At 38.9% G+C, this 25,164-nt stretch overlaps 2 protein-coding genes across 3 annotated transcripts in view; one reads left to right on the forward strand and one right to left on the reverse strand.

The window, feature by feature from the left end:
- Positions 1-473: 473 nt before the first annotated feature.
- impact (impact RWD domain protein) lies at positions 474-24,445 on the reverse strand. 2 transcript variants are annotated; one of them, XM_080472697.1, is made up of 11 exons: positions 23,745-23,914; positions 22,198-22,326; positions 22,039-22,091; positions 21,857-21,919; positions 21,590-21,675; positions 15,140-15,262; positions 14,949-15,043; positions 14,128-14,201; positions 10,791-10,881; positions 4,191-4,325; positions 474-1,131 (listed from the first exon to the last, which is right to left on the reverse strand). In XM_080472697.1, exons 1-11 carry the CDS (start codon positions 23,790-23,792, stop codon positions 1,072-1,074), a joined length of 957 nt encoding a protein of 318 aa, XP_080328823.1. In that variant the 5' UTR covers positions 23,793-23,914; the 3' UTR covers positions 474-1,071. The 2 variants fall into 2 exon arrangements, with proteins under 2 accessions (XP_080328823.1, XP_080328824.1); XM_080472698.1 differs by lacking the exon at positions 23,745-23,914 and adding an exon at positions 24,245-24,445 and having other exon boundaries at positions 739-1,131.
- The window catches only part of osbpl1a (oxysterol binding protein-like 1A), a gene marked incomplete at its 5' end in the record, with an annotated part of 35,118 nt that continues 34,095 nt past the window's right edge, over positions 24,142-25,164 (forward strand). Inside the window, one exon of the mRNA XM_080472695.1 lies at positions 24,142-24,457. The remainder of the gene's footprint in view (positions 24,458-25,164) is intronic.

A 25,164-nucleotide genomic window follows, 5' to 3' on the forward strand; every position in this document is an offset into this window, starting at 1 on the left:
AGTGAAGCCCAACAAACAAATCCAGTGAGCAAATGCATATCTCTTGGTGACGCTGAATGAATTTGTGTATGAATTTCCGAGTTGGTCAATTGAGTGAAGTATTATCATCCTCAGGGAGAAAAAAAAACTATCATCATCAGGAGCTAAAGAGGCAGAACGAACATGTTAAATGAGTCAAAAAACTAAAAAAAAGCGCTGAATAACTATGTGTAATTATGTTGTTGTTTGTGAAAGAGGATCAATAGTCCAGTGTGTGCAAATCTTGCCTTGTTCTTCTTTACCCGCCGAGACCTAATCTTGATTGCACACTAAACCCTGAGAAGTCTTGTCACCATGGGAACAAAAAAATAAATAAAAAATTGTTTTTACCTCATGGCATGTTTCAAGGTCAGGCTATATCGGGGTTCAGCGAGGTGTCGTTACGACCGAGTTTATAGTTAGGTCTGCAGGAAATAACGGGAGGTAAATGCATTGGCTTGAAAAAATATCTGCGTACATGTGTGTTTTATTTCAGTAATGGGTATCGAACTCTGAGTCTTCTCTGAAACATGGGAACTTAAATCAAATCCCCATCAAGTCTTCCTTGTGAGTTTCAGTTGCTTCAGTTTCTTTCAGGGGTCACCAAAGAGGCCCATCTCTCTTAATCTCACCATAGTCTGGAAAATATTCACAGCACTTCCCTTCTTCCACATTTTGTCTGCTGATAGAGACGGTTAGAAAAAAAACAACCACATTCTTAGGATGCCAAAGACATTTTCTGTTCTAATCCCCTTAGTTTAATTTAAGAACACAATAATCTAACATCACACTTCATAACCATCAATGACACTTTGACCTGATGAAGATCTAAGATTTGAAAAGTGAATGTGTCCAACCAGTGTCCCTGTTACGTTTGATACAATCTTTAAAATAGTAAAATTGTTTTTTATTGTCAGAGATCTTTATTTGTAATTGCAAACAAGTATTTATTCACTTTTCCTATTTGGTGGAACCTCTTTTACAAGAAGCTTTTAATGAATCAAGCAGAAAACATTTTTGATAATCTGTGAGAAAAAAATTAATAAAAAACTGTCATTTCGTCTTCTTGCCCTTTGGTCTTTTGGTCTTCGCCCGGGAGTTGGAGGCCTCATCCTGTGAAACGAGAGTAGAGGGGATTACAGAAGGAACAGACTAATGATTATAGCACATTAGTGCTCCATGTAATGGCACTAACACATTTTCCACTTCTGCTGCTTCACGGCTCATGAGAGACTCTTCTGCCTAAACTCCCGCTGTGTATGCAAACGGGCAAATCACAATGCAGTGATTGACACGAAGCATACTGTTTAAACGTCTTCCAATACTCACGTCAAACCAAACACTGCATTCTTAAGTACTCTCAGAATACCCCCCCCCCACTAATTACGGCGCTGGCAAACCGCTCTGTCGACTTGAAGATTGGTGGCAGCTCTGTTAGATGCAGCAGGGTGACAAATGCTGTTTGAAAATGTGACATTTTCTAATGTGCATGCATTTTTTTCGTAACTCATTATGGTCTCTAACCCCTTGACCCATGTTGTTTATACACCTAATCATCATTCGGAACGTTTCCTGTTACGAGTTGGGTTTCGCTGGCGTTTCTGTTAACAGTAAGCTGCCCTGTCACTGGTTTTAATACGTGACTTGCGTGTTGTAGTGTGACGGGAAACAACATTTTCTCCTCAGGTGTAAAGTTGGTGCTTCAGCTCATTTTCTTCACTATTGTTCATTTTCCTTCTCGGTCCAGCCCTGGTATTCAAATGGAGATGCTTGCATTCACACGAAGGGAATTCCATTCTCCTTTCTGCTCCATTGTCAGCTTATTGTCTCCTATTGAATTTGATGCCATTGTTCTGTTTATACTTCATCTTACAATCGCCGGGGGGGAAATTGGTAACTTTTCTGTACACAGTGGATTGACAGGATGAAAAAATAAGGGAACATTTCATGAGCTGACCTTAAGTTTTCTTGCATGGAAAGCAGAAAGTTTGGGCTTTTGTTGAGAAAATCCTTTTCACACATGAACATTAAAGTGGTGTACCAAACTGTACAATCTTGGTTGCTACCTGTGAAACATTCCTCTCAACGGGAGCCGACTATTTCTGGCATTAGTATTTTGGTCAGGCTACAGCTGTAGCCCAGACTGAAAAATCCTGTACAGCTGTGCCTTGTATGAGTGTAAGATGAAACAAGACAATCGGGGGGAAAAAAAAAAGGGGAAATTGTGTTTTGTTGCCCTGCTTCCTTCTTGAAATAATATTATAATACACTTAAGAAATGATTAAGATCCAAGATTGTACAAACCACAGTAATATTGATAGAATAAGTAATGCCATAATTAATTCAATTACCTTCAACTTGAAATGCAACAAAGCTCACGGAAGAACACGAGAAGCACAGCCTCTGAACTGTAAGTGACTCTTTCCTGAAAGAGCGGTTGTATAGATTTAGTGATGCACAGGAATGTTGTTTAATACATCATACAATGAAACCCTGCTGGTTGAAGGCATCATAATTGCAGTACTGGTTTTGTTCTCTGCCTTGTTTTCATGTTTTCCATTTCCTCAAGTCGTGTTTTTTCTGGTTTTAGATTCTAGTTTTTGTCCATGTCTGTTTTCACCTTCTCTGTGTCATTTTGCTCCGCCCTTGTGTCCTCCTCTTGATCAGTGTCAGCTGTCTCTTTTCGTTGTGTATTCTGGCGCCTTGGTTTTCTGTTATTTTCATCAGTTTATCTGTTCTGTTCTGTTCCACCTGCCTGTTTGTGCTGATTGTGCAGTATGTGTCCCTTGTGTTTTTCAAATTTGGTTTGGACTTTGGCTTTTGAGTCAGTTTTGTGAAAGAAATTCAAGATTTGGGATTTTCACTGTTGTTGAACAATCTGTTTTCAGTTGAACTTGATCTGCATTTGGTTCCTCTATCCACACCCCTACAACAGAGGTTAATGCACCATATATACAAATCTCCATATCCTTAACATGTGCCACCATCATTTTGACAGATATGGGAATCTTTAGGCTCTACCGGTGATCCCTGGAGCCACTCTGAAGACTCAGACCCGATGTTGGAAACTACTGGCAAAGGACGGATTCAAACTTAAGTCATGTTTCCAAAAGAGGTTCGATGAAAAGGTTCCAGTCTTCTACAGGAGAATACTGTGCAAACTTTAGGTTTGGAGAAAAGCCCAATAGACATGAGCCTTGTCACAGACTCACTAGTAGACAATAAATGTCACAACATTAATGAGTTTGACTAAAACAAACTTCAATAAAGTCCAAATTTCACCAAACATTATATAATGCAAATTCAATTGCTTAGTAAAAATATTTGTCATGTCAGGTTTTTAAACATCCCATTGTTGCTTTCATGAACGTTCCAGAGAGCCTTTATGCCCATTTCTTCTATTCTATGCAAATTATAACCAGGCCTGGATAATTGCTTTGTTATTTTAACCTCTTTCACTGACATTAGTCAAGAAAAACAGGTGTTTTTGCTTTATTTATATTTCTCCTCATCTTCTCTTGAAAGCATTCGTTCTGCAGAAGGTGTTAAATTCTCAGAGCAGTTTTCTGAAAACTTGTCACAGTGTCTGAGTGTTTGGCGTCCAGGTGGAACTCAGGGAGGGGATGAAATGAAGACCCTCGTTTGTCCAGTGAAATGTGTTTTGAAGTACGATATTGTTTTGGAGTGGGTTTGCGGTACCTTTAATCTACCTGCGGCTGCTACACAGAGGTCAATCATGTTATCGGAGGGATAACTTTGCAGAACACAAAGACAACTTCAAAGAAGACTGGACGTAACTTCAGTCTGATGAAAGTGTGTTTGATCTTCACAACATGTGGCCACAACACACTTCAAATGAACCAGCATCTTTAATGTGGGAGCGACTGAAGAGTTACTGTGGATGCACATGTCACGCTGGGAAAACACTTTATATTTACAACATATGGATGTCTCACTGTAACTATAAATACAGTGCAGAATGACACGTGCGACTCAATCCCCAGCCACTGCACCTGTCTTAACATGTGACACACTTTGGCATCAGTCAATTATACTACATGATTCCCATTGGTTTTTAAAACTAGAAACTGTCAGAAAACTAAAATTTGATTATTGATATGTCAATAGAAGATGACAGAATGTTCATGTAAAAGGCCCAGGGAGTGTCTCACCATAGAGCTGACGTACCCCTCCTCGACCAGGATGCTTCTGGCGCAGTTGTTGATGTGTTTGAACCGGTCAGGACCCAACAAAATACCTCCATACCAACGGGAGACCACCACCATGACATTACGCACGTCCAGAATCTGTGGTGAGAGACGAGCAAGTGAGCGTGAATTTGAAGAGCAGGATATAGGACAAAAACAGTGAAACAAAACAATCCATAAATTACGACGCGCCATGATAATTCTTCTCCGTTATTTTCTCTCTGGGTTAGATTTAGTGGGGGACTCTTCTTTGTTGTGAAAAAGCAAAATGCAATGAAGAAATTATATTATATGTATCATTTTGATGATTTGATTAGAAAATGAAATGATAAACCAATGGAATAGAATAGAATTAGCAGTTGTTCTCAATCCAGTTAAACTTTCAACAGCCAGCCATGTAATGAGCGTATGGTCCAAATGTTGTCTTTTAACTACTTTTCTTTTTGTCAGTCTACTATTAGTGAAACTCATGAGAGGTGTGTCATTAGTACGGAAGACTATTAGGGCCACTGATGAAAATTTTTTATAAAATCTGTGGTCAAAAAACCAAAACACCTCATGCACGTCAGAAAAAAGTAGAAAATCAAAGTCAAGATTTCTTTTAAAATACAAACTGGAGGCGTTCGTTACTTCTGCCCATCCCTCTTCAGTTGCCCGTAGATGCCGATATATCACATTAAAGCACTTAATTATGACTATATAGGGTTGCTTACTGCTTATGAACATCTGATTCTACACAGGATTTCTTTGTTTGATAATGATACATTTTATAAGCGCCCCGGGATAGCGACGGACAACTGCAGGCTGCACTGTCTCTGCAGAGTCCTGGTACTGATGATGACTGCACAGTGTTTATGAGCTAAAGCCTGTTCGGAAGCATCGTTTCACCCCTTCATTAAACCACCTGCAAGACATTTTGAAGCACCAAAAAAATTTTCTCCATGAAAATCAAACTCTTCACTTTGATTTTCAACTTTTTCTGAAGTACATGAGGTTTTGTTTTTTGTCACCACAGAATTTTTCTTTTTTTTCAGTGGCCCTAATACTCTTCCGTACATTAGTATCACTTGATAATGAAAATATTCATTTTGTCTTTGTGAAAAGCAACCATAGAATATTTTTTTTTTTTTTAGCATTTCCCAACTACTCCCAGTAGTATTGGCATTTTCTTTTATTTGGATTTAGGAAGGCTGAAACTACTATGAACTGCCGATGCCCTCTTGGTGTCATCCTTTCACAGCCATCCTAAACTCAGTATCAAGTTTAATGTAGTCAACTGTAATCTTTTTTAAAAAGGAAGGCCTCGCTCTTTGAAAAGATGAAATTCGTGAGCGAAGCAAAAACAAAGGAGAGAAACAATAACTCATTAATACAAGCTCAATGTAAAAATATTGCTATAATCAATATCTTACACTGACAAAAGATTAAACACAAGTGTAAATGTCACACCTCCCTCACGAACAAAGTGATAATTATAACTCTTTTCTGCAGCCGTCCTCCCACTGCTATAAAGGTTTTACATGATCATTATGATTTTACGCACTCACGCATGCACACACAGCTCTTACCTGTGCACGTCTTTGAGAGTGAAAATGTCTTTAATTTCCCTGAGAATTCATCATAAAGCACAGCCGTGTGCAACAGAGAGTTCATTAGATTAGGTGAATTCAAGAGCCGTCACTACTTAGCACAGGTTACTTGCCTTCATCTCACTGTTAGATGAAGACAAGTCAAGACAATTAAACTATTTCTAGGCACTCTTCCTCACACAACGACAGAAACCACCTTATGTAATACAACGCCGGATAAATAATAAGGTATGAATGCAACTGTAGGCAAAAAAGATCTGTCTTTTGGTCAATGCCACCTTAGTCAGACATCAACACAACGCTGCTGAACTCACTACCATATTGTAGACCTTCCTGTCCATCCTTGCTCGGACCCTTTTATCAAAGATCATTCCAGAGACTCGTCTCCATCCATCCCACCCCCTCTGGACTCGTCAACTCTGTCGCATACGCTGCAGTTTATCCTTCCATGTGTTCTGAGTACATACTTTATGGCAAAAATGTGAATTCACTTAAATAAAGGTAAGGATATAAGGGGAATACAATTTTTAAAATGCCCATCTCCTACTCTGACAGTCCCTACCTGTGACCTAACCTTGTTGCCGTCACAGATAACCGTCAAATATGACCACTACACAACTGCTAAAACACACTATCAGGTATAACCTGTGTCACACTTTATAAAAACAGTGGCGTTACAACCCTAAATTAGTGCCCCACTATACTTTTATGAGTCCGACATGTTAATTACTATCTGTCATGACTTGTTTGCTTGTGAAGTATAAAGCAGCATAATTGTTGGCGTGTGTGGCGTAGTGACTCCCCCGGAACGCGTGAGAGCTGCTAAGTGCTACGCTAAGTGAAACTAGTCCTCTTCATTGACAAGATGTTTTATATTTTTTTGAGGACAAAAATACATTTTCAATTTGCAAAACATGCTTTGTCTGATTGGAGGGAAATAATATAAAAGTGTTATAATGACAAAATATGGTATAAATCTGTGATCATGCAGCTGGGAACTTACATATTTACCAGTTGAAAAAGTGCTATTTCCCCCCCCGTTAAGAGCATATAAAAGACAGAATGTACTGGATGTACTACACTGACCCACTTTGCTTCTACTTCACAAATAGTAAGTCTAATAAGATAAAGACTACTGTGGGATGAAAATTGGTCGAAACCAAATACGTCCCATAACTTTTATCAAACACATTAACTAATCGAGATTGCAATGTGAGAATAGTTTTCCTATATCTATATTTGTCATATGTTTTTAGTTTATTAGTGGGGGAAAAAAACATTTTAAAGTTTGAAAATCAGAGATACTTTCTAGATATGCTGAACAGTATAGACTTTAGTATGCATACAAAATCTTGTCAGCTGCAAGAGGACCAGAATAAAAGGCATTAAAGTTATTTTGCGATCATCGCTAGGCTCCCAGCAACATGTAAGTCTTGAGTATATAAAACATTTGGGAAGGGTGAAAAAACGGGTTTGTTCTGTTGTTTATTTGTGGCATGTTGAGCTGACGTATCCTGCATTTCTATACTGCACTCACACCAACTTACACTAATCACATATACCATTAAAGTGCAAAAGAGGACGTTTTCCAAAATGGCAAATTGTTGCATTAAAATCTGCAATTTGCACTGCCGCACAAAAGGTGCAATCTGGCATTTGAGAAGACTCATCTACATCTGGCAGTCAACACTGTGACTCAGATCCTTCTTTCATTCATTGCCCCACACTTCAACATTCACTGCCACCGGCACAAATCTCAAATCTAAATGAGGAAAGAGGGGCCAAGGCTTGTGAGTGTGAGGGAAGGACAATGGTCTTCATGTAAATCGCTCAGTATTCTGAGAGTATCGCAAGTTGAAAATTAATCAGTGGGCCTGAGTCGAGAGCTGACCCCAAGCTATCACTTCAATTACAGTAGGTCAGTCAGCTGCAGCCAGTGATAGGTCAGTATGTCTTTTAATCTGCTCTTGCGTCCACATTGTTTTGGAAAATAAGCAAATATGAATTAGGGGCACACCTATTGTATTTTTGAATTTAATTCACCCACTGTATAGTTTAATAATTGTATCGAGAAGCACAGGTTTTCAATTTAAATCAATTTAAATCTGTGACTCTTGTCAGCAGCAGTAACAATTATGGTTTTTAATCAAGGTATGTCCAACTATTTGCCTCTTTTACTTATTTTTATCTCTCAAATATTCTTGGGCTGAGTTCACACTGCAGGTCTTGATGCTCTATTCCGATTTTTTGTTGAAATCAGATTTTTTTGCGAGATCATTCACATTACATTTTAAATTCAACCTCTAACAGACTGCCGTGTCAACGTGGTTGACCCCGACAATTTCGGACTCGAGGACGCATGCGCAGACGATGCTGTTGACAGAAGTAAATATGGATGGCATGCCGGTCAGCACCAGGGTTGCCAGATTTGACTCACAGTTTCCAGCCCAAACCACATAAAACCTCAAATCTCAAACCAAAGCATTAAAAGGTGTGCGCTGTTAAAGCCAAATACGTGAGTTTGAAGTTGTTAAAATGCTGAGAACCAAGAAGAAGTGGGTGATAATACCAGACGGGTGAGTCACTGTTGGTGACTGCACACATAACAAGGTTTTCACTAAATTAAAATATTAGTTACCTCAACTTTTTTGTTTTCATTTCAGTGTTATCAGATGTAGATATATCCACAGTTTGTGTTCACTGAGCACAAACTGTACCTTTAAAGGTTTCAGTACAATTCTGCACTTTAACATCATCGATTTTCCAAAAGCTTATTCAAAATTGACGGTGCGGTATGTACTCTCTTTTCCCCCAGAAATTCAATTTCTATGCAAGGCTGTAGTGAATCTCAGCTGCTTTGTTTGTGCTTGATGGACTCACTACACCATCTTGTGTTCCGGAGTGGTATTGCTTTACTGCGTGGCATAGCTGTTTGTTTCCTCCTCACCTTATGTTTGTCATTAAGCTTATTGTGAATGCTCCTAACAGAAATATGTATATTGCTGTGCATGAAAAAAAATCTAAGACTGGCAGAGCAGAGAAATTACGTTTTTTTTTTAAGGAAAACTGTATGAGCCTTGACAGCTTATTTGTTTGAATTCAGAGGAGCATATCTCAGTTTCTCACTACTCTACACCAAGCAGTCAAGACAGCATTTAACACTGATTTATCTCTGGAACAGAGTAGCACTGGCACAGTCGACCGCTGTGAACGAGCATAATTTTTGACACGAGAAATAGATCTCATGTAGAAAAGCTCTCACACCTCACACGACACAACACTGACTGGTAATGAGAATGACAGACCCACAACAAGTCACTTTGATTATTTGTGTGTGCGTGCGTGCATGCGCGCTTGGACCGTTGAACACATTAGTGGGATGTGGGTGTATGGATGGATGAATCATGGTGCCATCTGACGGCACAAACCAGCACCAAGTGCTTTTCTGATAAGAAAGATAAAATGAAAGACCATGTGTGAAATTACTCTCATAACATAAAAGATTGCCATTGTGGAAAAGTTCACCATATATAAACACTGGAGGATGGTTATAAACTCCTCCATCAACATGAGGAGAATACCTGACTTGTGATTCTGGTACTTATTTTTGCATTAACACATAAATCCAATTTGTTAAACAGGAACAAAAATTCAATTATTTGGGGTTTTTTTTAATACCAGATGGACCTGAGCATGTTTGTGCCACAATATTTTTCGTTAGCGGGACCTTCTGGTCTGGATTTTAACATATTTGCTATCAGCTTTGTGTCTTTTTGAAGAGCAAAGTGCAGGAGTATGTGCAGACACTGTTGGTATAATGCCTGTTATACTGTTAACAGGCTGTTATGTAGCAGGCAAGGCAAGGTTGCAGATGCAAAACTGAGTAGTGTAACAAATTACTTTCCACATGGTGTCAAGAAGCACTTCTCCATTATTCTTCGAAAGCAACTTGTGTCATTACAGTTCATGAGTAAGTGATCCTCATTGCAATTTTTGAAGAATTGTATCAGGCTCAAACCTATCACTGCACAGTTTAGTGTGTTTTTTTCAATGCTTATGGTTGTTTTCAGTACATTAGTAGTTATTTTTCTGCATTTCTGTGTGATTGTTTGCATTAGATTAGCATATGTGCTGTTTTGCATTTGCATCAAATTTTTACATCTATGATTTACAATGGAATTTATTTCTTAAATGTTAACTTACATCTGTTCCATTGTAGGAACGACACTGACCTGACAAGAACCCTAACTTACTGTGTGTCTGGGTCCAGTCAGTTATCTGGCCATGGTATAATGGAATCACAGCTTCAGTCGTGTTCTTTTTTAATTCGCTCGCATTTTCTGCCATTTAGCCATCTGCAGCTGAGTGTAATCCGGCTGTGATTCATTTTATTATTCACACCTGTTCCTTTCAAGTTGTCACATGTCACATTGGCTTCAGTAAAAAAAATAAAAAAAGGTCTAATCTGTTCCAGCGGTGTTATATTAATTCTAAAATTTGATGGCGCACTTGTTCTTTTTAGCAGCACCTGGCATGTTTGAATGAAAGTGTATTATTGGTTGAAAGTTCCAGTAAATACATCAAAAAAGGAAAGCAAGTATCTCGTTGATGTTGGAGAGTGCACAATCAGCATGCACCGTGAGTGAACTCTAATTCTAATGTGTGTCTTGGAATGGTAATGACAGATTGGACAGCGTCAGCGAACGCCTCTTTCCTGATAACAATCCCAATTTAAGTCAAAGCAGATGCCAATTTATGCAAACTGTGAAAAAGCATAGGGCATCATAGTAAAGGCACCAATTAATGTGAAATCCAAATGAAAAAAACTTTTTTTTAATGCACCGAGCACATTTCTGTTTTGATGTTGCCAATGAATATCTTATCTGTTCATTTTAGATTTTTGCCTTTTTAACAAAAATGAAGAACAATGTTTTTGCTGCTAAACCTGATCTGCTTCTATCAATGAAAAGATGACCTGTAGCAAATGTAGTAATCGTCCCCCGGCGGCTGTTTCTCCATCGTCTTCACAGTCGTGCAGAAAGCTCTGCTTGTCCTCACAGTAAATCCTACGACAGAAGACATCCGACATTAGACCAGAGGTCTGCCACCTTTAAGATCAATTAAATTGATCACATCATATAAACACGCATGCACGCACACACTCACACACACACTACTGCCGAAAGTATTTGCTCAGCTATCGTAATCATTGAATTCAGGTGTTCCAATCACTTCTATGGCCACAGGTATATAAAACCAAGTACCTCAGCATGCAGACTATTTCTACAAACATTAGTGAAAGAATGGGTCACTCTCAAGAAGCTCATTGACAACCAGCGTGGTACAGTGACGCATACAATGCAAGCCGCAAAATAAATCCAGCAGTGAAATTTCTCCTAAATAGTCCACAATCAACTGTTAGTAGCAGTAAATCACTGAGGAAGTGATTAGGAGGAACAACAACTCAGGCACAACGTGGCATGGCCACGAAAAGTCACAGAGCAAAGTCATTGGATGCCGAGGCAATTCCTTGAGTCAATAGTAACGGACCTCCTAACTTCACGTGAGCTTCAAATTAGCCCAAGAACAGTGTGTAGAAAGCTTCAACGAGGGTTTCCATGGCTACATGCAGAGTATACTGTGCCTTTGCTCACAGAGACAACGGATGGATGAAATATTGAGATATTTTTTCCTCTAAGTGTCACATCTGTCACCTTAAACTGTACAATGAGAGTCCTATCAGAAGGCTTTAATGCAACCAAATCAAATAAATATTTAAAAAATACATTTCTTTTTACATGTAATTGCATAACAGCTCAAAGCAGACACTAAAAGGCTTCAAGCGGCAGGTTACAGACCTGTGCATTAGGCGGAGAAACATTCAGGCAGTGCCTTTGCCGGAAGAAAAAGTTATTTTAAGCGGTCTCAATGTCACCAGCTCCTTCCTGGGTCTTTATAATGACCACACTTTCAGTGAATCAGCAGCTCCACACTAACCTCATTAGACCACGCTAAACACAAACACAAAACCGCCTGCACTGGGACAACTGCCACACACGTCTATTCAAACAGTCAGAAAGCCGGTACTTTTTATGGTTTTGACCTTTAGATGTGGTAATACGTTCATTAGACAAAACGCCTGTGCCTCAAATCCTCTTCCCCTCTTTGTTCTTCTGCACTAATCATGTTGCCACAATTTACATAATTAGGTATGTTACATTGACCATATGTGTAAATTTAATTCCGCCCACCTCATCAGATCCAGTTGTACCTAATGCGCTCCACTTCAACTGTTCTCCCATTAATTCTGCCCTGAAAAAGGCTCAAATAATTTTTTACAGTGCTGGGTTAGGATTAGGGTTGGGGTAACAAGGCAGTGGAACCGACCGATCCCAGCCGACTATCAGCGAGAGCAGGGTGACAGAAAGTGAAGAAAACACAGGCAGAACATCCATGAATAAAGATCCAAAAGTCAGATTCCTTGTTGTGACTCAGGATCGCTAACAACTACATGGACTTACAATCTTGAGGTAAATTTAAGATACCCCATGATGGTTTTCTATCTTTACTAACATATTTAACCTTTTAAATAATGCAACACCATTTCGTTTTTCTAACAAAAATCAATGAACGCTCTCAAAATCTTGGCATGAGACTTCAAGAATGTCAAAGTTTAAATTAAACATCCACCTGTGATCCCTCATAAGGTTTTAATAATCTCCACGTGATTTGAAACCTTTGATTCATATTTGACGGATTTCCAGCGCGTGGCAACTCTGGGGCGTACTCATTTACTTATTCATGTTAAACAGGCATTGCCAATTTTAAGACTTCACAGTTATGTGCAAACAAACCAGTTTTGTAATAAAAATGTGTCTTTTTGTGACACACAAAATCTGTTTTTCCAGTTATTATTGGCATTGTTCACTAACACTGGGTTGCAGGGTCTTTGACAGCCATTCACCATCTCTTGTATCAACCTCGGCCCAGTTTACGTGACATTGTTTCCAAGTGAAAACTAAACTGTTGTTGTATTTTGGCTGTTGGGTAAAACTAAAATGTTTTCTCAACGCATCAGGTCTCTACCTCGACACAAACATGATAAACGCAACTTTTCAGAAATGTACAGAACTGCTCATGCGCACTACGGTTGCCCGCCAGTGGTTCTTCTGCACGTGCAACTTGAGCGATGACAGTGACATGTACTCCATGTGCCGCTCACTCGTTTGAATTGAACAGTGATGAGCCAACGTTTGGATCAGTGGAGACACATTTCTCAAATACACCAGATACTGATTGGGCTGATGCAATGAAGTAAAACAAAGGCACTTTACATTGTACTATTCTCTGTAAAAAAGGATGTGAGGTTAATACACAGCATTACAAAATGACATACACAACACAGCATTTTCAGTGTTTCTGGCATTTCCTAGCATATGATTATGCTAAATGTTTCCTTCTAGATGTGAAGCTTTTCTGAAGCAAAAATAAAAATGCAGTTTCTAGGGGATTGTTCTCATGTAAACGGGGACATAAAAGCTTTTCATATCATGCAAGCTCTTTCAAGTTCGCAGACCTTCTTTCTGCAGTGGCGGACCTCGGCTCTGTCCCACAGTTTTCATTTGAATTCGAGTCAGGACTCCATGCTGGCGACATTAAAACAGTCCATCCTTTCCATTTCAACTGCTCTTTTGGGCTGCTGGATGTGAGCTTCAGCTCACTGTCCTGCTCAAAGTCCCAAGGGTCTCAATTCAAACCCACTTTGTGACTGCTGTGAACACATTTCCCACTAAAAATGTCTCAGCAATCTTGAGATTTAATCATTTCATTGATATGTTCAAAAGCTCCACTAACAGTCAGTTGGCTGGACATTTTCTTCAGCAATACACTGCATCAGCTCAGCTTTCGATTTGTGTGTCCAATTCCTATTATCCAACTGTTGTGCATATCTGATGGGTGTTGCATACTCTTTAACATTCACCTACGGAGTTCTAACTTTTCTTTGTGTCTGTCCCTCAAATATGTAATAATCCTCTGAGCCACTGATGTTCAATGACTTTGTGGAACATTTTTATCACAGATGAAATACTCCAGAACTACTGCAGACGACAGAAAACTCATTTCATTCACACAATGTATGTGTGAAAGAAAATAATTCATAACAATATTTCTATTCTCACTTAGCTGCACTTTTAAATCATGATAACACTTGTTTGACCTCGACTTTATCTGTTTCAACTTTCAGAGAGAGCATGTGTGCATGTGTGCATGTGTGCTTGCGTGCGTGTACAATCATGCATAACGATACCAACCTGTACACATAAATATTATGAGTGGCACTTGCAAATTTTTTGTTTTCATAAAGCTTCTCCAAGACCATTTTCACCTGCAGCAAACAGAACAAGGAACAACCCATCACTGTGACATTTACGTAATTGTACATGAAAACATAATATTGGGGCTTTAGACATAAATAAACACATCTAATGATGCTTTGAAATTTCAACACAGAATATTTCTCAGTGCACCAGTTCCTTTCATACCAATCATACTGATGACAGCGGACAACCCTCCTGCACCAAAGTGGCTATGAAAAGTAGCATGCCAACTTATGTGATGCATGAAACAAAGTGCACCGCTGCAAAATCATTGCAAAACTATTCACCATATGTTGTTTAAATAGTGTGTCATTAAATAAAAAGACACTTTAATTAGTTTTCTGTAAAGTAGTTATGATTTTCTTTTGAATCCAAGTCACTGGATGAAAATATGTAAATTAGGTCCAGGTCCTTCATCTGTTCTATTTCGGCTCCAGACAGCTGCATTAGTAAATAAATTGGCCAGATTTGCAGCAGGTGTAAGCTTTTAGTCAAACCTGGTGTTATAAATAAATAGAGAATTAGAAAGGCATGCAACAGCGAGCATTATAATGCTTTAATCTATACAAATTAGCAGATTTACATAAATATTGTGCATGTGCACAAGGCTTATTAATAATTTAAACTTTTACTAGTGCATGCTGATTGTCTCATTAAACTGAAAAAAAAAAAACTGAATTCGATAACAAGGTGTATAATTCATACATAAGGTTGACTCTATATTTATTTAGTTTGTGATCAGCGGTACACTGTACCTGCCTGGGTGTCACCACAGGAGCCAAATGAGGCTGGAAAGTACTGCGGCGGTCTGTGATGGCATTTCCATGTTTTATTGGAGGTAGCTCTTCATCTGCAAGATACAATTTTGAATCGTTGTCCTAAACACTTTCATACTAACATCTTTTTGATTTTATAGAAACCGAGTTTGAAGTAAAACGAGACGTACCGTTGGTTTGACTCATAAAGAGGTGCTCATTATCTGTGTTCAGCTTAAGAGTCCTGAAATCCAGTATGTCTTCATCATCATCCACTTCTTCAGCTGTCATGTTCATGTTTTCTGGTTGAGGAACTGGGAGGAGGAAACGTCGTACCGTGTTAAAAGATTTTTATTTTTTTTTCCATAATTGCAAAACAATTTCCTGAGCATGAGCTATCTCGTGAGCTCGAAGCCTGTAATTAAAACAGCACCCACTATGCAAATTACCACTGTATTACCACTGCCTGACCTAAGCTTTGACACCATGCACGAAGAAATTGAAATCGTTTTCGGCTTTGATTCTGAACATTTCACTGAGCATCAAAGATTATAAGGAGTCGTTTGGTGCTGATTGTTAATCAATTAATCACAAGAAATCGGGCAAGAAAAAAAAAAACAAAGCTCATGCTTCGAGATCCAATTTGGAGAGCTGATTTGAAGGTGAGCTGACATTTGTGCTCTGTTGTTATGGAAACAATGTGTGAGCAGCATCTTTCAGCACAGCTCAAAATAGCTTGATAATCAATGTACATATATGCACTTTAAGTAAAAAAAAAAGAAAAAAAAAAGGGAGGAACAAAGATTGGGAAGCAAGTGAAATGCAGCTGCTCCCACACAGGCGTTTACTCAGTGACACTCTGGGGTATGTATAAGGTGCTGAGCAGATGAAGCTGGTTCTGATTTTTCTACACTGCAAGGAGAAATTGGGCAAGGACATCAAAAAAAAGAAAGAAAGATAAGTCATTCAGAGAGGACATTTGATAACTGTAACACTCATTCATACACTACTATTATTACTATTAGATAAAAATTGAGAATACATTCAGCATGTAAGTTGGAACAGGTGTATGAGAGAACGTTGAACTCTGAACTGTTGCTGTACGGTTGCTGCTTTTCTAATCAGTCTGATCATCATTGATCTGGACCAGATTTCTCTTCAGGACCTACACAGTAAAGCAAAACGAAATAAAATAACTTACCGCTCCCATGTTTGTAGATGAGTCACGGACAGTTGGCACAGATCTAAGCTTTATCTATTTTTTTTTTTTTTTTTTTTTTTTGAGAAGCCAGCTTTCTATAAGCCTATGTTGCACACATGCAAAACTTTGGGAAGTCTGGCTGGTAAATTTCTACCAAAACTAATATCGATCCACTTTGTCTTCAGAAGCGAAGACCAAGAGAGTGACAATAGATTTCTCTGCTCCTCCATGGAGCAATTACGGTTTTGTGGTGAGCCGAGATCAACTACCAGTAGGACGGTCAAAGGGAGAGCTTACTGTGACCGTGATTGACCAATGGATTACATGAAGAGATGAAGCTTTTTGTCACTTCTTGGGCCTTATTAGCAGGTATGGAAACGCATAGAACTGTGAAAGTGAATTTTGCATAATAAGGCCCCTTTAAGGTTTGTAATAAAAGGCATTATATCTAGGGTTCGATTAGATATTGCAGAAACTATTAAAATAATTTAATAATGAGGTTAACATTTAGTTATGGTTGCAAAAATCTGATCAGATATTTTTTCGAGTTAAACTTGTGTGTGTGCAAAACTGTAACTGCAGATATTTTAGTTATTAAATAACAATATAAGGCATTGACACAATGTAGAAAGATGGACTAAAAATAAAATGCCTCTGCTTACAGCCACAAGCATTAAAAACCTCAGTGCCTCTACGACGACAGAGGGCTGTTAGCAGAATTGAGTGACTGGATTATTAAAAGATTTCATAATGAGGAGAATGCAGACTGATATTATTTATAGTAGTTCTCTCTAGAAAGTGGGAGATCGAAATCTTTAATAACCACAATAACAGATTTATCATGCTTGCTGTGAGAGTCCATTCATCTGAACAACACCGCCTGACCTGTTGTTTCTCTTTACGTTTCATGTGTACACTCCCTGTCATGGTGATTTCCTTTTCATATCTTCTTCTGTGAATATTTTTTTAACTTCCACCTTATCGACGACTCGCTCTTAAGCCTGTCGTTGAAATGAATAAATCATAATTTCCACGCCCAAGCTGATGTGCTGTGACCTGTTGTTACGTATTACCACATGATTCACCCAAGAGAGCATTTATGGCATACGATGGCAGACGACAGCTAATATTTTTCGGGGCATGTTGCTCAAAGGAGACCCTCTGCCTCGATAGTGCACACTGCTTGGTGGTAGATAACAGAGGCAGAGACTCTTTCATTTAGGACTCTTTTTACACTTCAAAAGATTGCACCAAGGTAACAAAAGGTATTACACAGATATCAATCTGAATTCAGAGCAGTCACTCAGAGCCAGAGGAAGTCCTTTTAAAAGCCCTTTGTGTTCATCTTATCATTGCTAAAGACCACACCAGTCGGTTGTGTCAGTAATGGAGGAGCATCTTAACAAGCATTGAAGACAGACCCATTTAGAAAACCAGCCGGATCGGAGAGTAGAGTTAAGTGCTCTCTTATGTAATAATTGGAGAGAAAACATTTATTAAATCCGCATCTTAGAACAGAGACTCTCCAATCGTAGTTTAGTAATAGGGACTAGACCAGGTAGGACATCTGACTCTTTATTAGCAATACAAACCACAGTGTCATAATTCAAGTTTAAAGTTCTCAACATAGCTTATTAAGACTGTTAGTAGTTACATATAATAAATTAGTTATGTACATATGCTGATGGTCATTCTGGAAATATCTTTTAAAAATTATCCTTTTATAAAGATCTGATTTTTATTTAGGAGGGTAATAATAGTAGCACAATGATTTGTGAGTATGTTTAGACAGTTGTACACCTAGGTGCGTGCGTGCCAAGAAAATATTGTGTCTGCAGATTGAGAATTTGAGACAATTGCAGCACCTCTATAAAACAACCTAAACTGCTCTACAAAACAACATAGTGTTTTGTGAAAAGTTCGCCACAGAGATAAAGAAAGCATAAAGAGAGACATGAAGCTATCTGATAGTTTGGGGATTTTTTTCAATGAGAAAACAGTTGGTATTTCATATTGTGATTACTTTAACCTCAGCGAGGACTGGCAGGTTCTCGTTGTTTGGCAGCGTGCCTTTTGTTCTGTGCTGCAGGCTATTAGTGACACAACCTTCATATGACCAATGTAAATGCAGGAGCGCTCAGTGGTTTAAAGTGAAACATTACAAAACAATGGATAGGACATGTTCACAGATACTGGTGGAGGAGCTCATGCAAGACAGAAACCAAAGTGCAAAGCCAGTGCAAGTATATCGACTTGTAGTATATACTGCAAGCAATCCAGATTTCACTGGACATACAACAGCCTCATATACTGGTTGTAACTGTGACCTATCCTTTGTTACACTTGAGCACTATTTCAAGGCTGCTGAGTGGTATGAAGAATGAAAAGCAAAGGACACACAACGCAGACTGCAGCCTACCACAGAAAGCCTCCAAGTATGGATTTGACCGCCGCAGGAGCAAGAGAGGATCAAATCTGACATGTAAGAGACAGCTCACTGAAACGCTCGCTTGAGGTGAATGTGAAAATGCATTCGGGTATAGATTCCATGTACCTAGTTTGACCACCTGTCTACACTCCCAGCTCGTTCAGCTAGTTATCATATGAAAGACAGTTTGCTCCACGTTGTGGCATTGAAAGGAGCCATACAGTCTAAAAGCCGTCAACTCTATCCGTCGAACCATGTCATCATGTTCGACCTGAGAAAAAGCCTCCGCCCACATCCTTGTCCAAGTACTACCTATTTCGTAGGCTTTGGGTCTCTTCATGAATACGTTTCCCCGGAGGTTGGCTCCTCAGAATTGGGAGAGCAAGTCCTCCGTGTACTACTGGTCTCTCTGAATTCTCTAAGATATACATCTTCACTTTATCTGCAATACACTCTCTGCATCATCCTCGAGTCCAGTGAATTCCTTCCAGCTCCTCTCAAGAAGTGTATTCAACAGGCACGCAAAGTATAGTGTATCCACACATTTTTTTGTATACGTCTATACACACAAGTTATATCAATAAAGTATCAATAAGGCTCCATAGTGGATGGCTGTTTGAATAATACAGGACTCAGGAGAGCAACTCAACTTGGATCCCCTGTTGAACAGTCATTGTTTTGGTTAATTTACATAAAAGATGATTTACATATATATTCTGTAAAAAAAAAAAAAAAAACTTTGCGTTCTTCAAATAGTTTTACGTCCCTGTAACTATAGCCTAAATCTCAGTTAATCTCATCAACAGACACTTGAGGTAATCTCATAATTTAAATGTGTAAAGGAGACCTTGAGTCATTCCTAAAAGTAGTGTACAAAACCTCACAGGACGATCAGTCAAGTCAAGTCTTATCAATGAAATGAAAATATTCCTTTAATCGTCTTGAGATGTATGGAATTGAAAAATGCTGTTCATGTTTAGATAAATTATTACCCTCACTGTATGTGCTTGCCATAGATTAAACGGCATCCTGTGTGTCCTTGTTAAGTATTGGTGACAGTTTCTCCCGCTATAGTGTCAATCCCTGATGTTACAAGAGAGCTTACATCTTTCACTTCAATTGAACGGTTCATCTTTGTCTCAGTTGCTCTGGCAACCCATGATAACGGCACAGGGACGGATGCGATAGTATACACAGCTGCTTTTCCTCCTTCTCAGGAGTCAGGATTGTAAAGAAACAAACATTAAAATTGACAACTTAAAAGAAGCCTTTCTAATGACATTTGTTAACATAGTCATTTTCTATATGTATTTGCAGCTTCTCTTGGTGACAGAGATGCTTGCTTTGTCAGGGTTTTCACGCAATACAGAAATGTTTCAGATGAACCAATTTGTCCTGATGGTGAATTCCAGAATTGCGAGAAAAACAACTCATTTTTCATGGGATTTTTCATTCCACTTCACAGCTTTTCACTCTGATTTTTATTACTTTTTTATAAGTAGGTCTTACATTCGGTGAAAAAAATCGCAAATTGTACACTGGTGTTTATTTTTATCACAAAGGGCTCCATTAGGATTTAAAGAGTATATGTCATGAGTTCCCCAGCTCGGTACAGTGAAACACAAATGCTTAGCTTCCTGTGCTTGGCAAAAAAATTTCAAATCTATACAACTTCAGTGTGCATCCACACAAGTATGATATTCAGGTGGTGTATATATGTAACTGAAGCTCTAGATGCATTTTTTTTTTTACAGCACAGGGCAACTTAATTAAATATTAATAGTTGAATAGCAATATTAAAAACGGTGGACTTTAGACATAAACATAAACTACAACATTCATTGCAATTTGTGACACGAATAACTGAGCAATGAAACTGTTGCATTGTCAGTTTTGACACGACTTTAAATGTTTGTCTTAATTACAGGATATTATTAGAATGAAAAACTAAACATGCACTTAAACTTGTGATATTATGTCTGCTGACTGAGATGTTTTCTGATTCAGGCATGTGTTGTTTGTTAGTCAGGTGTGCGCATGCAAGTCGACTTTACTTGACTTCCTGATTCACTGATTTCTTCTCTAAAGCAATTTACTTACAGAAGGGGGGGGTGGAGGTGTGCGTGTGTGTGTGCGTGTGTGTGTGCGTGTCTGAGTGTGTGTGGGGGAGGGGGGGGGACTCTTGAATTGGTTTTTGATGAAGATGTCAAGCATTGCACTAGATGCACTGTTAGATGTGGAGGAGACTGTACACAAGAAGGGCATTAGCCCAGGGGGGGACAACCAGCCAGAGACGGCCGTCAGCTGCTCCTGACTGGAAAGCAGCACAAGACGAGGTCACGAAGAGCAGAAATAGAACTTTTATGGCAAGCTTTGGAAAAGCAGAGGCTCAAAACAGCATTTATCTACATGCAGAAGTAGAATCTGGCGGCATGAAGCCTGTTAACCCCTAAAAATCCATAAATTAGCCGCGCCATTTTATAAGCCGCAGGGTTCAAAGCGTGGTAAAAAAAAAGTAGCGGCTTATAGTCTGGAAATTACGGTACTTTTAATATGAGCCTGGAAAATATTTCTGCTTTCTGCTGCCTTTCAGTGAAGTAAGTATTCATTTTTTTTCTGCACTGTACCTTTAACTGTTGCAAGCTGTTATTCTGAATGTATTTCTTTCAATTGTTTTTGAAGTTTTAGATTTTGTTGTTTGTTTTTAATCTTTCTTTGACTTTATTCATGTTTGTCATAGTTAATGTAAAGCATGCTGAATTGCACTACAAATGAAGTTACCTTGCCGTGTCTATGAGGTGAGGCATAGTAGACCGTGCGCCTGCTGATCAAATCAAATGATCAAATCACACCAAGGATTGAAGTGGAAACAAAAGCCCGCATTTAGATTAAGAAAAAGACATATAACTCACTTTCCTAGTTGGGATATTGTCCGTTGAACATTATTCAAATTCATTATGAATCCCTTGATGAAGACCTTGTCAAGTCGGAATTTAAATTTTCACACCTCACCTGCATCAGAGCTCTGGGATTTCTCCAGGAGAAAATCTCTAATTTTTTCCACCCACAGATAGAGGATGCTCTCCCCTGAGTGTTCCCTGTTGAAATTCAAACAATTCAAGGTTAGATTACACCCTTTCATGGAAACACACACACACACACACACACACGAACACACACACACACTCACACTCAGTGCGGAAACAATAATGAAAGCTTTTGTTGTGATAGATATCACAGTATCTCCTTATGGAGTCAGAAATCATAAGAGGCACTCACACATAGAGGTCTTCTAGGCTGTTTGCCAGTTTGGCCCTCTCAGGGCCTCGCAGCCATGCTGCGCTACAAAAGGAAAAAAACAAACAGAAGGTTATGAAGTAGGAAGAGGAGTGGGTCTTTGAGTGTGTGGTCCTTTAAATGAACAAATCTCCTCATTACATTTAAAAGAGAAATATATTTACTTGATCTGGTAGATGGGTGGAGCTGTGCTTGGATAATCATTTGGAAGAATTATCTGACCCAAAGAATTTTTAAAAACTATTATACACTTGATTTAAAAACAAAAAACAAACAAAACCTGCCGCAATTGTGACTGATTTGCAGGAGTTAATTCAATGTACCTGTAAACACACGGTTCGTTTTGGCTTGTCCAAGTCGCTGGATATTTTAATGCAAAATATCATGGACGCTTCATCAATCACACACCATTCATCACCGTAGATGGATGACAAAGCCTCCACCTCTTCGATCTGAAAGAAAACAAAAGAAAACTCAAATTTAAAACATCAATCATATGAGTCATCCAGTGATAATTATGGATTTGTGTATAGAGTAATTACCAAGACTTGGATATGTTATGGTCAAAAAACATTAATATGCAAATGCGGTGTATTGTAGAAAATATAGAATCTGAACAGAATAGAATGAAACACTAACAAGCTACACATATGCCTTCCACATGTTTCACTGTTTACAAATCATAGTCAAAATAAATATACACTGAAAGATGCTAATCCATTTGGCCGCCTAGAAAAGATTGAAATGCCATATGAGTCTGGCCCACACACTCCTTTTGTTCACAGTCTCCATGTTTTAAAATTCTGTTGTGTGGAAACAGCTCTGTCGTTTATGGGGCTTTTTATTCAAGAAAAGCTCACTCTCATTCAGGAATGACCTGTTACCCTTTATTTTAATCCAAAACAGCAGACAGTTTAATTGAGTGACATAAAATTACTGCAACTGATGATGGCTGAAATATTTTTAAATTGGTGGAAGTCGTGTTTGTCTTAGTTCCATGTGTAAATTGGACTTCAGTGAAGAAACATAAGCTGGACCAAGAGTATTTGAATATATATAAGACAAAAACACATGTTCACTTACATGATTAACATAAATAGTGCCCAGTGTGTGACAAATGATTAAAAAATACTATAATATAGTAACTCAGAGAGGGAGCCTCAATGAAAGATGAGCATTTTTGTGTTAAAAGCCTTTTGCAGGGCCTTACAGAGAGAGAGCTCCCCAATCGCTAATCTGCTCGAGAAATATACATGTGCAAACTTTAGACATTCATCTAATATTATTTTATTTGAATTGTTTTTATGTGAGTCTAGCACGGATTAGGTTTGAACAACAATACAATAAACCTTGAAGAATAGGTCACCCAGGGCTGTGACTGCTGACTGTGTGACTCTGTGACCATCTTGTATTTGTGCTTTCCTGCTGTGGTGCCAGAATTGTGTTGATATGTGACCTCGGTGCAGCAAGCTACACCTGCTGGGTTTCAAACAGTCATTTGCATATGTGTTAATGACTCCAGAAACCCCAACTCTGTGTGTGTGTGTGTGTGTGTGTGTGTGTGTGTGTGTGTGTGTGTGTGTGTGTGTGTGTGTGTGTGTGTGTGTGTGTGTGTGTGTGTGTGTGTGTGTGTGTGTGTGTGTCCAATTATTTCATGCTCGGCTCATGAACGCACATTGAAATTCAAGTCTATACTGTGCTTGTCACACCGCAGTAAACTGTTTGTTTACACGCTCTCTGCAGGTCATTTTACTAAATAAATAAATAAATAAATACATGCATGCGACCTGTACCTAACCAACTTGAAAGTTGTCCGGTTTCCTTAAGTTACAACTCAAGAGTTTGTCCAAGAAATGAGGTTTGAGCTTACTTGAGCCTGCAGATCGCTTTCATTCCCCTGACTTACGATACCCGCCATTCAGTCATTTCATTTTTAATGCCAGTTGGAAATGAAATAACACAAAAAGTTAGTGGACACGGAGTAAAGTCCAGCAGACTAGTGAACACGACAGCGTGTAGAAATGCTTCCAGGGCAGAGTGGTTTAAGCGTACGATTTTTCTACTTCCGGTTTCCTTCACAATGTTCATACAAAGCTAAGAAACATACGCTAAACTCTAAAGAGTTTGTTTACAGAGAGAAGTTTTAAGTGACCATTTCATTACGTCAGCAACTTAAGATTAATTACTTGTGCTATTTCAGTTGTAGTTGGATTCTTAAAACAGAGCTCTTGTATTTTGAAATACGGTAGTACTTCCGCTCCGCGATCAGCTGATCTTAATGTAAACAGAAGACAGGGGGGGGGGTTGTGTACGACTGCGGGAGACATGGGGGTATAGAGCCGGCAGTGCTTCATCAGTCCAATGTTTTACCGTTCGCTGAGGATGATGAGTGCGGCAGACGACGGGGAGAACCGGGACACGACCACCGCACTGTCCGCCCTGCAGTAGACCCGCACCGGGGGCTCCGGGGGGGCTTAAAGCATCACATGCTTCAGGAGGGCCCGCCAGGGAGCAGCGGTGTGTCAGCACACTAGTTTGTTGTTGTGTGTGTTCACCTCACCGGACTGGGCCAGTTCAAAAGCAGTAAGTGTTGATTGCTTGTCCTGTTTGCAGATCGCAGGCTGCTGATATGTTTTAATCTCATAACAGACGAGACATGCTCTCCTGTCTGCAAGTAAAAGTGCTGCTGTCAGAAAAAACAACAACTTTTCTCAGAATCCTAAATGTATTCGTTGCAAAGTACATTGTAATGCAATGTTAATACGACATTAACTTCAATTTAATTGAAGGCAACATGTATGTTTAAACCACATTTTCAGACAAACAGTGAAGCAGCCTATATAAAAGATTGTAAATATGTTAAGTAAAATTAATTACAAATTGCAGAAATACAGACGTTTTCCTTGTTGAAGAGTAAACTTCTTACGAGCAATCTACAGGAAAAATTGACTCGTATAATGGGTGTATTCAGTTGTGATTTTAACAGTGGCCTTGTAGTTTGCATCCTGTAAATTGTGCGTGTAAGCATGAAAGTACATGTTTACTTACTGCCACAAAAGGTACCCATGAAAGTACAAGTACTTGAAAGTACTCTGTAATTACAGTGACGTGATTCATTACTTGGCGTGGGTAAAAGCAGTTATATCCAAATTCGCCATGTTGTCAGTTGTGTTGTGTTGGTTTGTCAGTGCTTCGGTTAGAGCAAGTTCTAACTAGTTGACTGACACTTTAGTCCAAACTGAAAAGGTGTCTCACTCCTCTGAACAGTCACAAGGTAAATGTGAGGGGGG

The sequence above is a fragment of the Lipophrys pholis genome, assembly GCF_963383615.2.
Source record: "Lipophrys pholis genome assembly, chromosome: 10".
NCBI lineage: Eukaryota > Metazoa > Chordata > Actinopteri > Blenniiformes > Blenniidae > Lipophrys > Lipophrys pholis.

What these genes read in the sequence shown, in the direction of transcription:
- impact (XM_080472697.1), bottom strand. Translation starts at nt 23,792, where the DNA reads ATGGCGGGTATCGTAAGTCAGGGGAATGAAAGCGATCTGCAGGCTCAA. An exon ending in CCACCCATCTACCAGATCAA is followed by an intron (nt 21,920 to 22,038) that starts GTAAATATATTT and finishes TTCCTTTTGTAG; the next exon opens with CGCAGCATGGCTGCGAGGCC. An exon ending in CTGTGGTGACACCCAGGCAG is followed by an intron (nt 14,202 to 14,948) that starts GTACAGTGTACC and finishes TGTTTGCTGCAG; the next exon opens with GTGAAAATGGTCTTGGAGAA.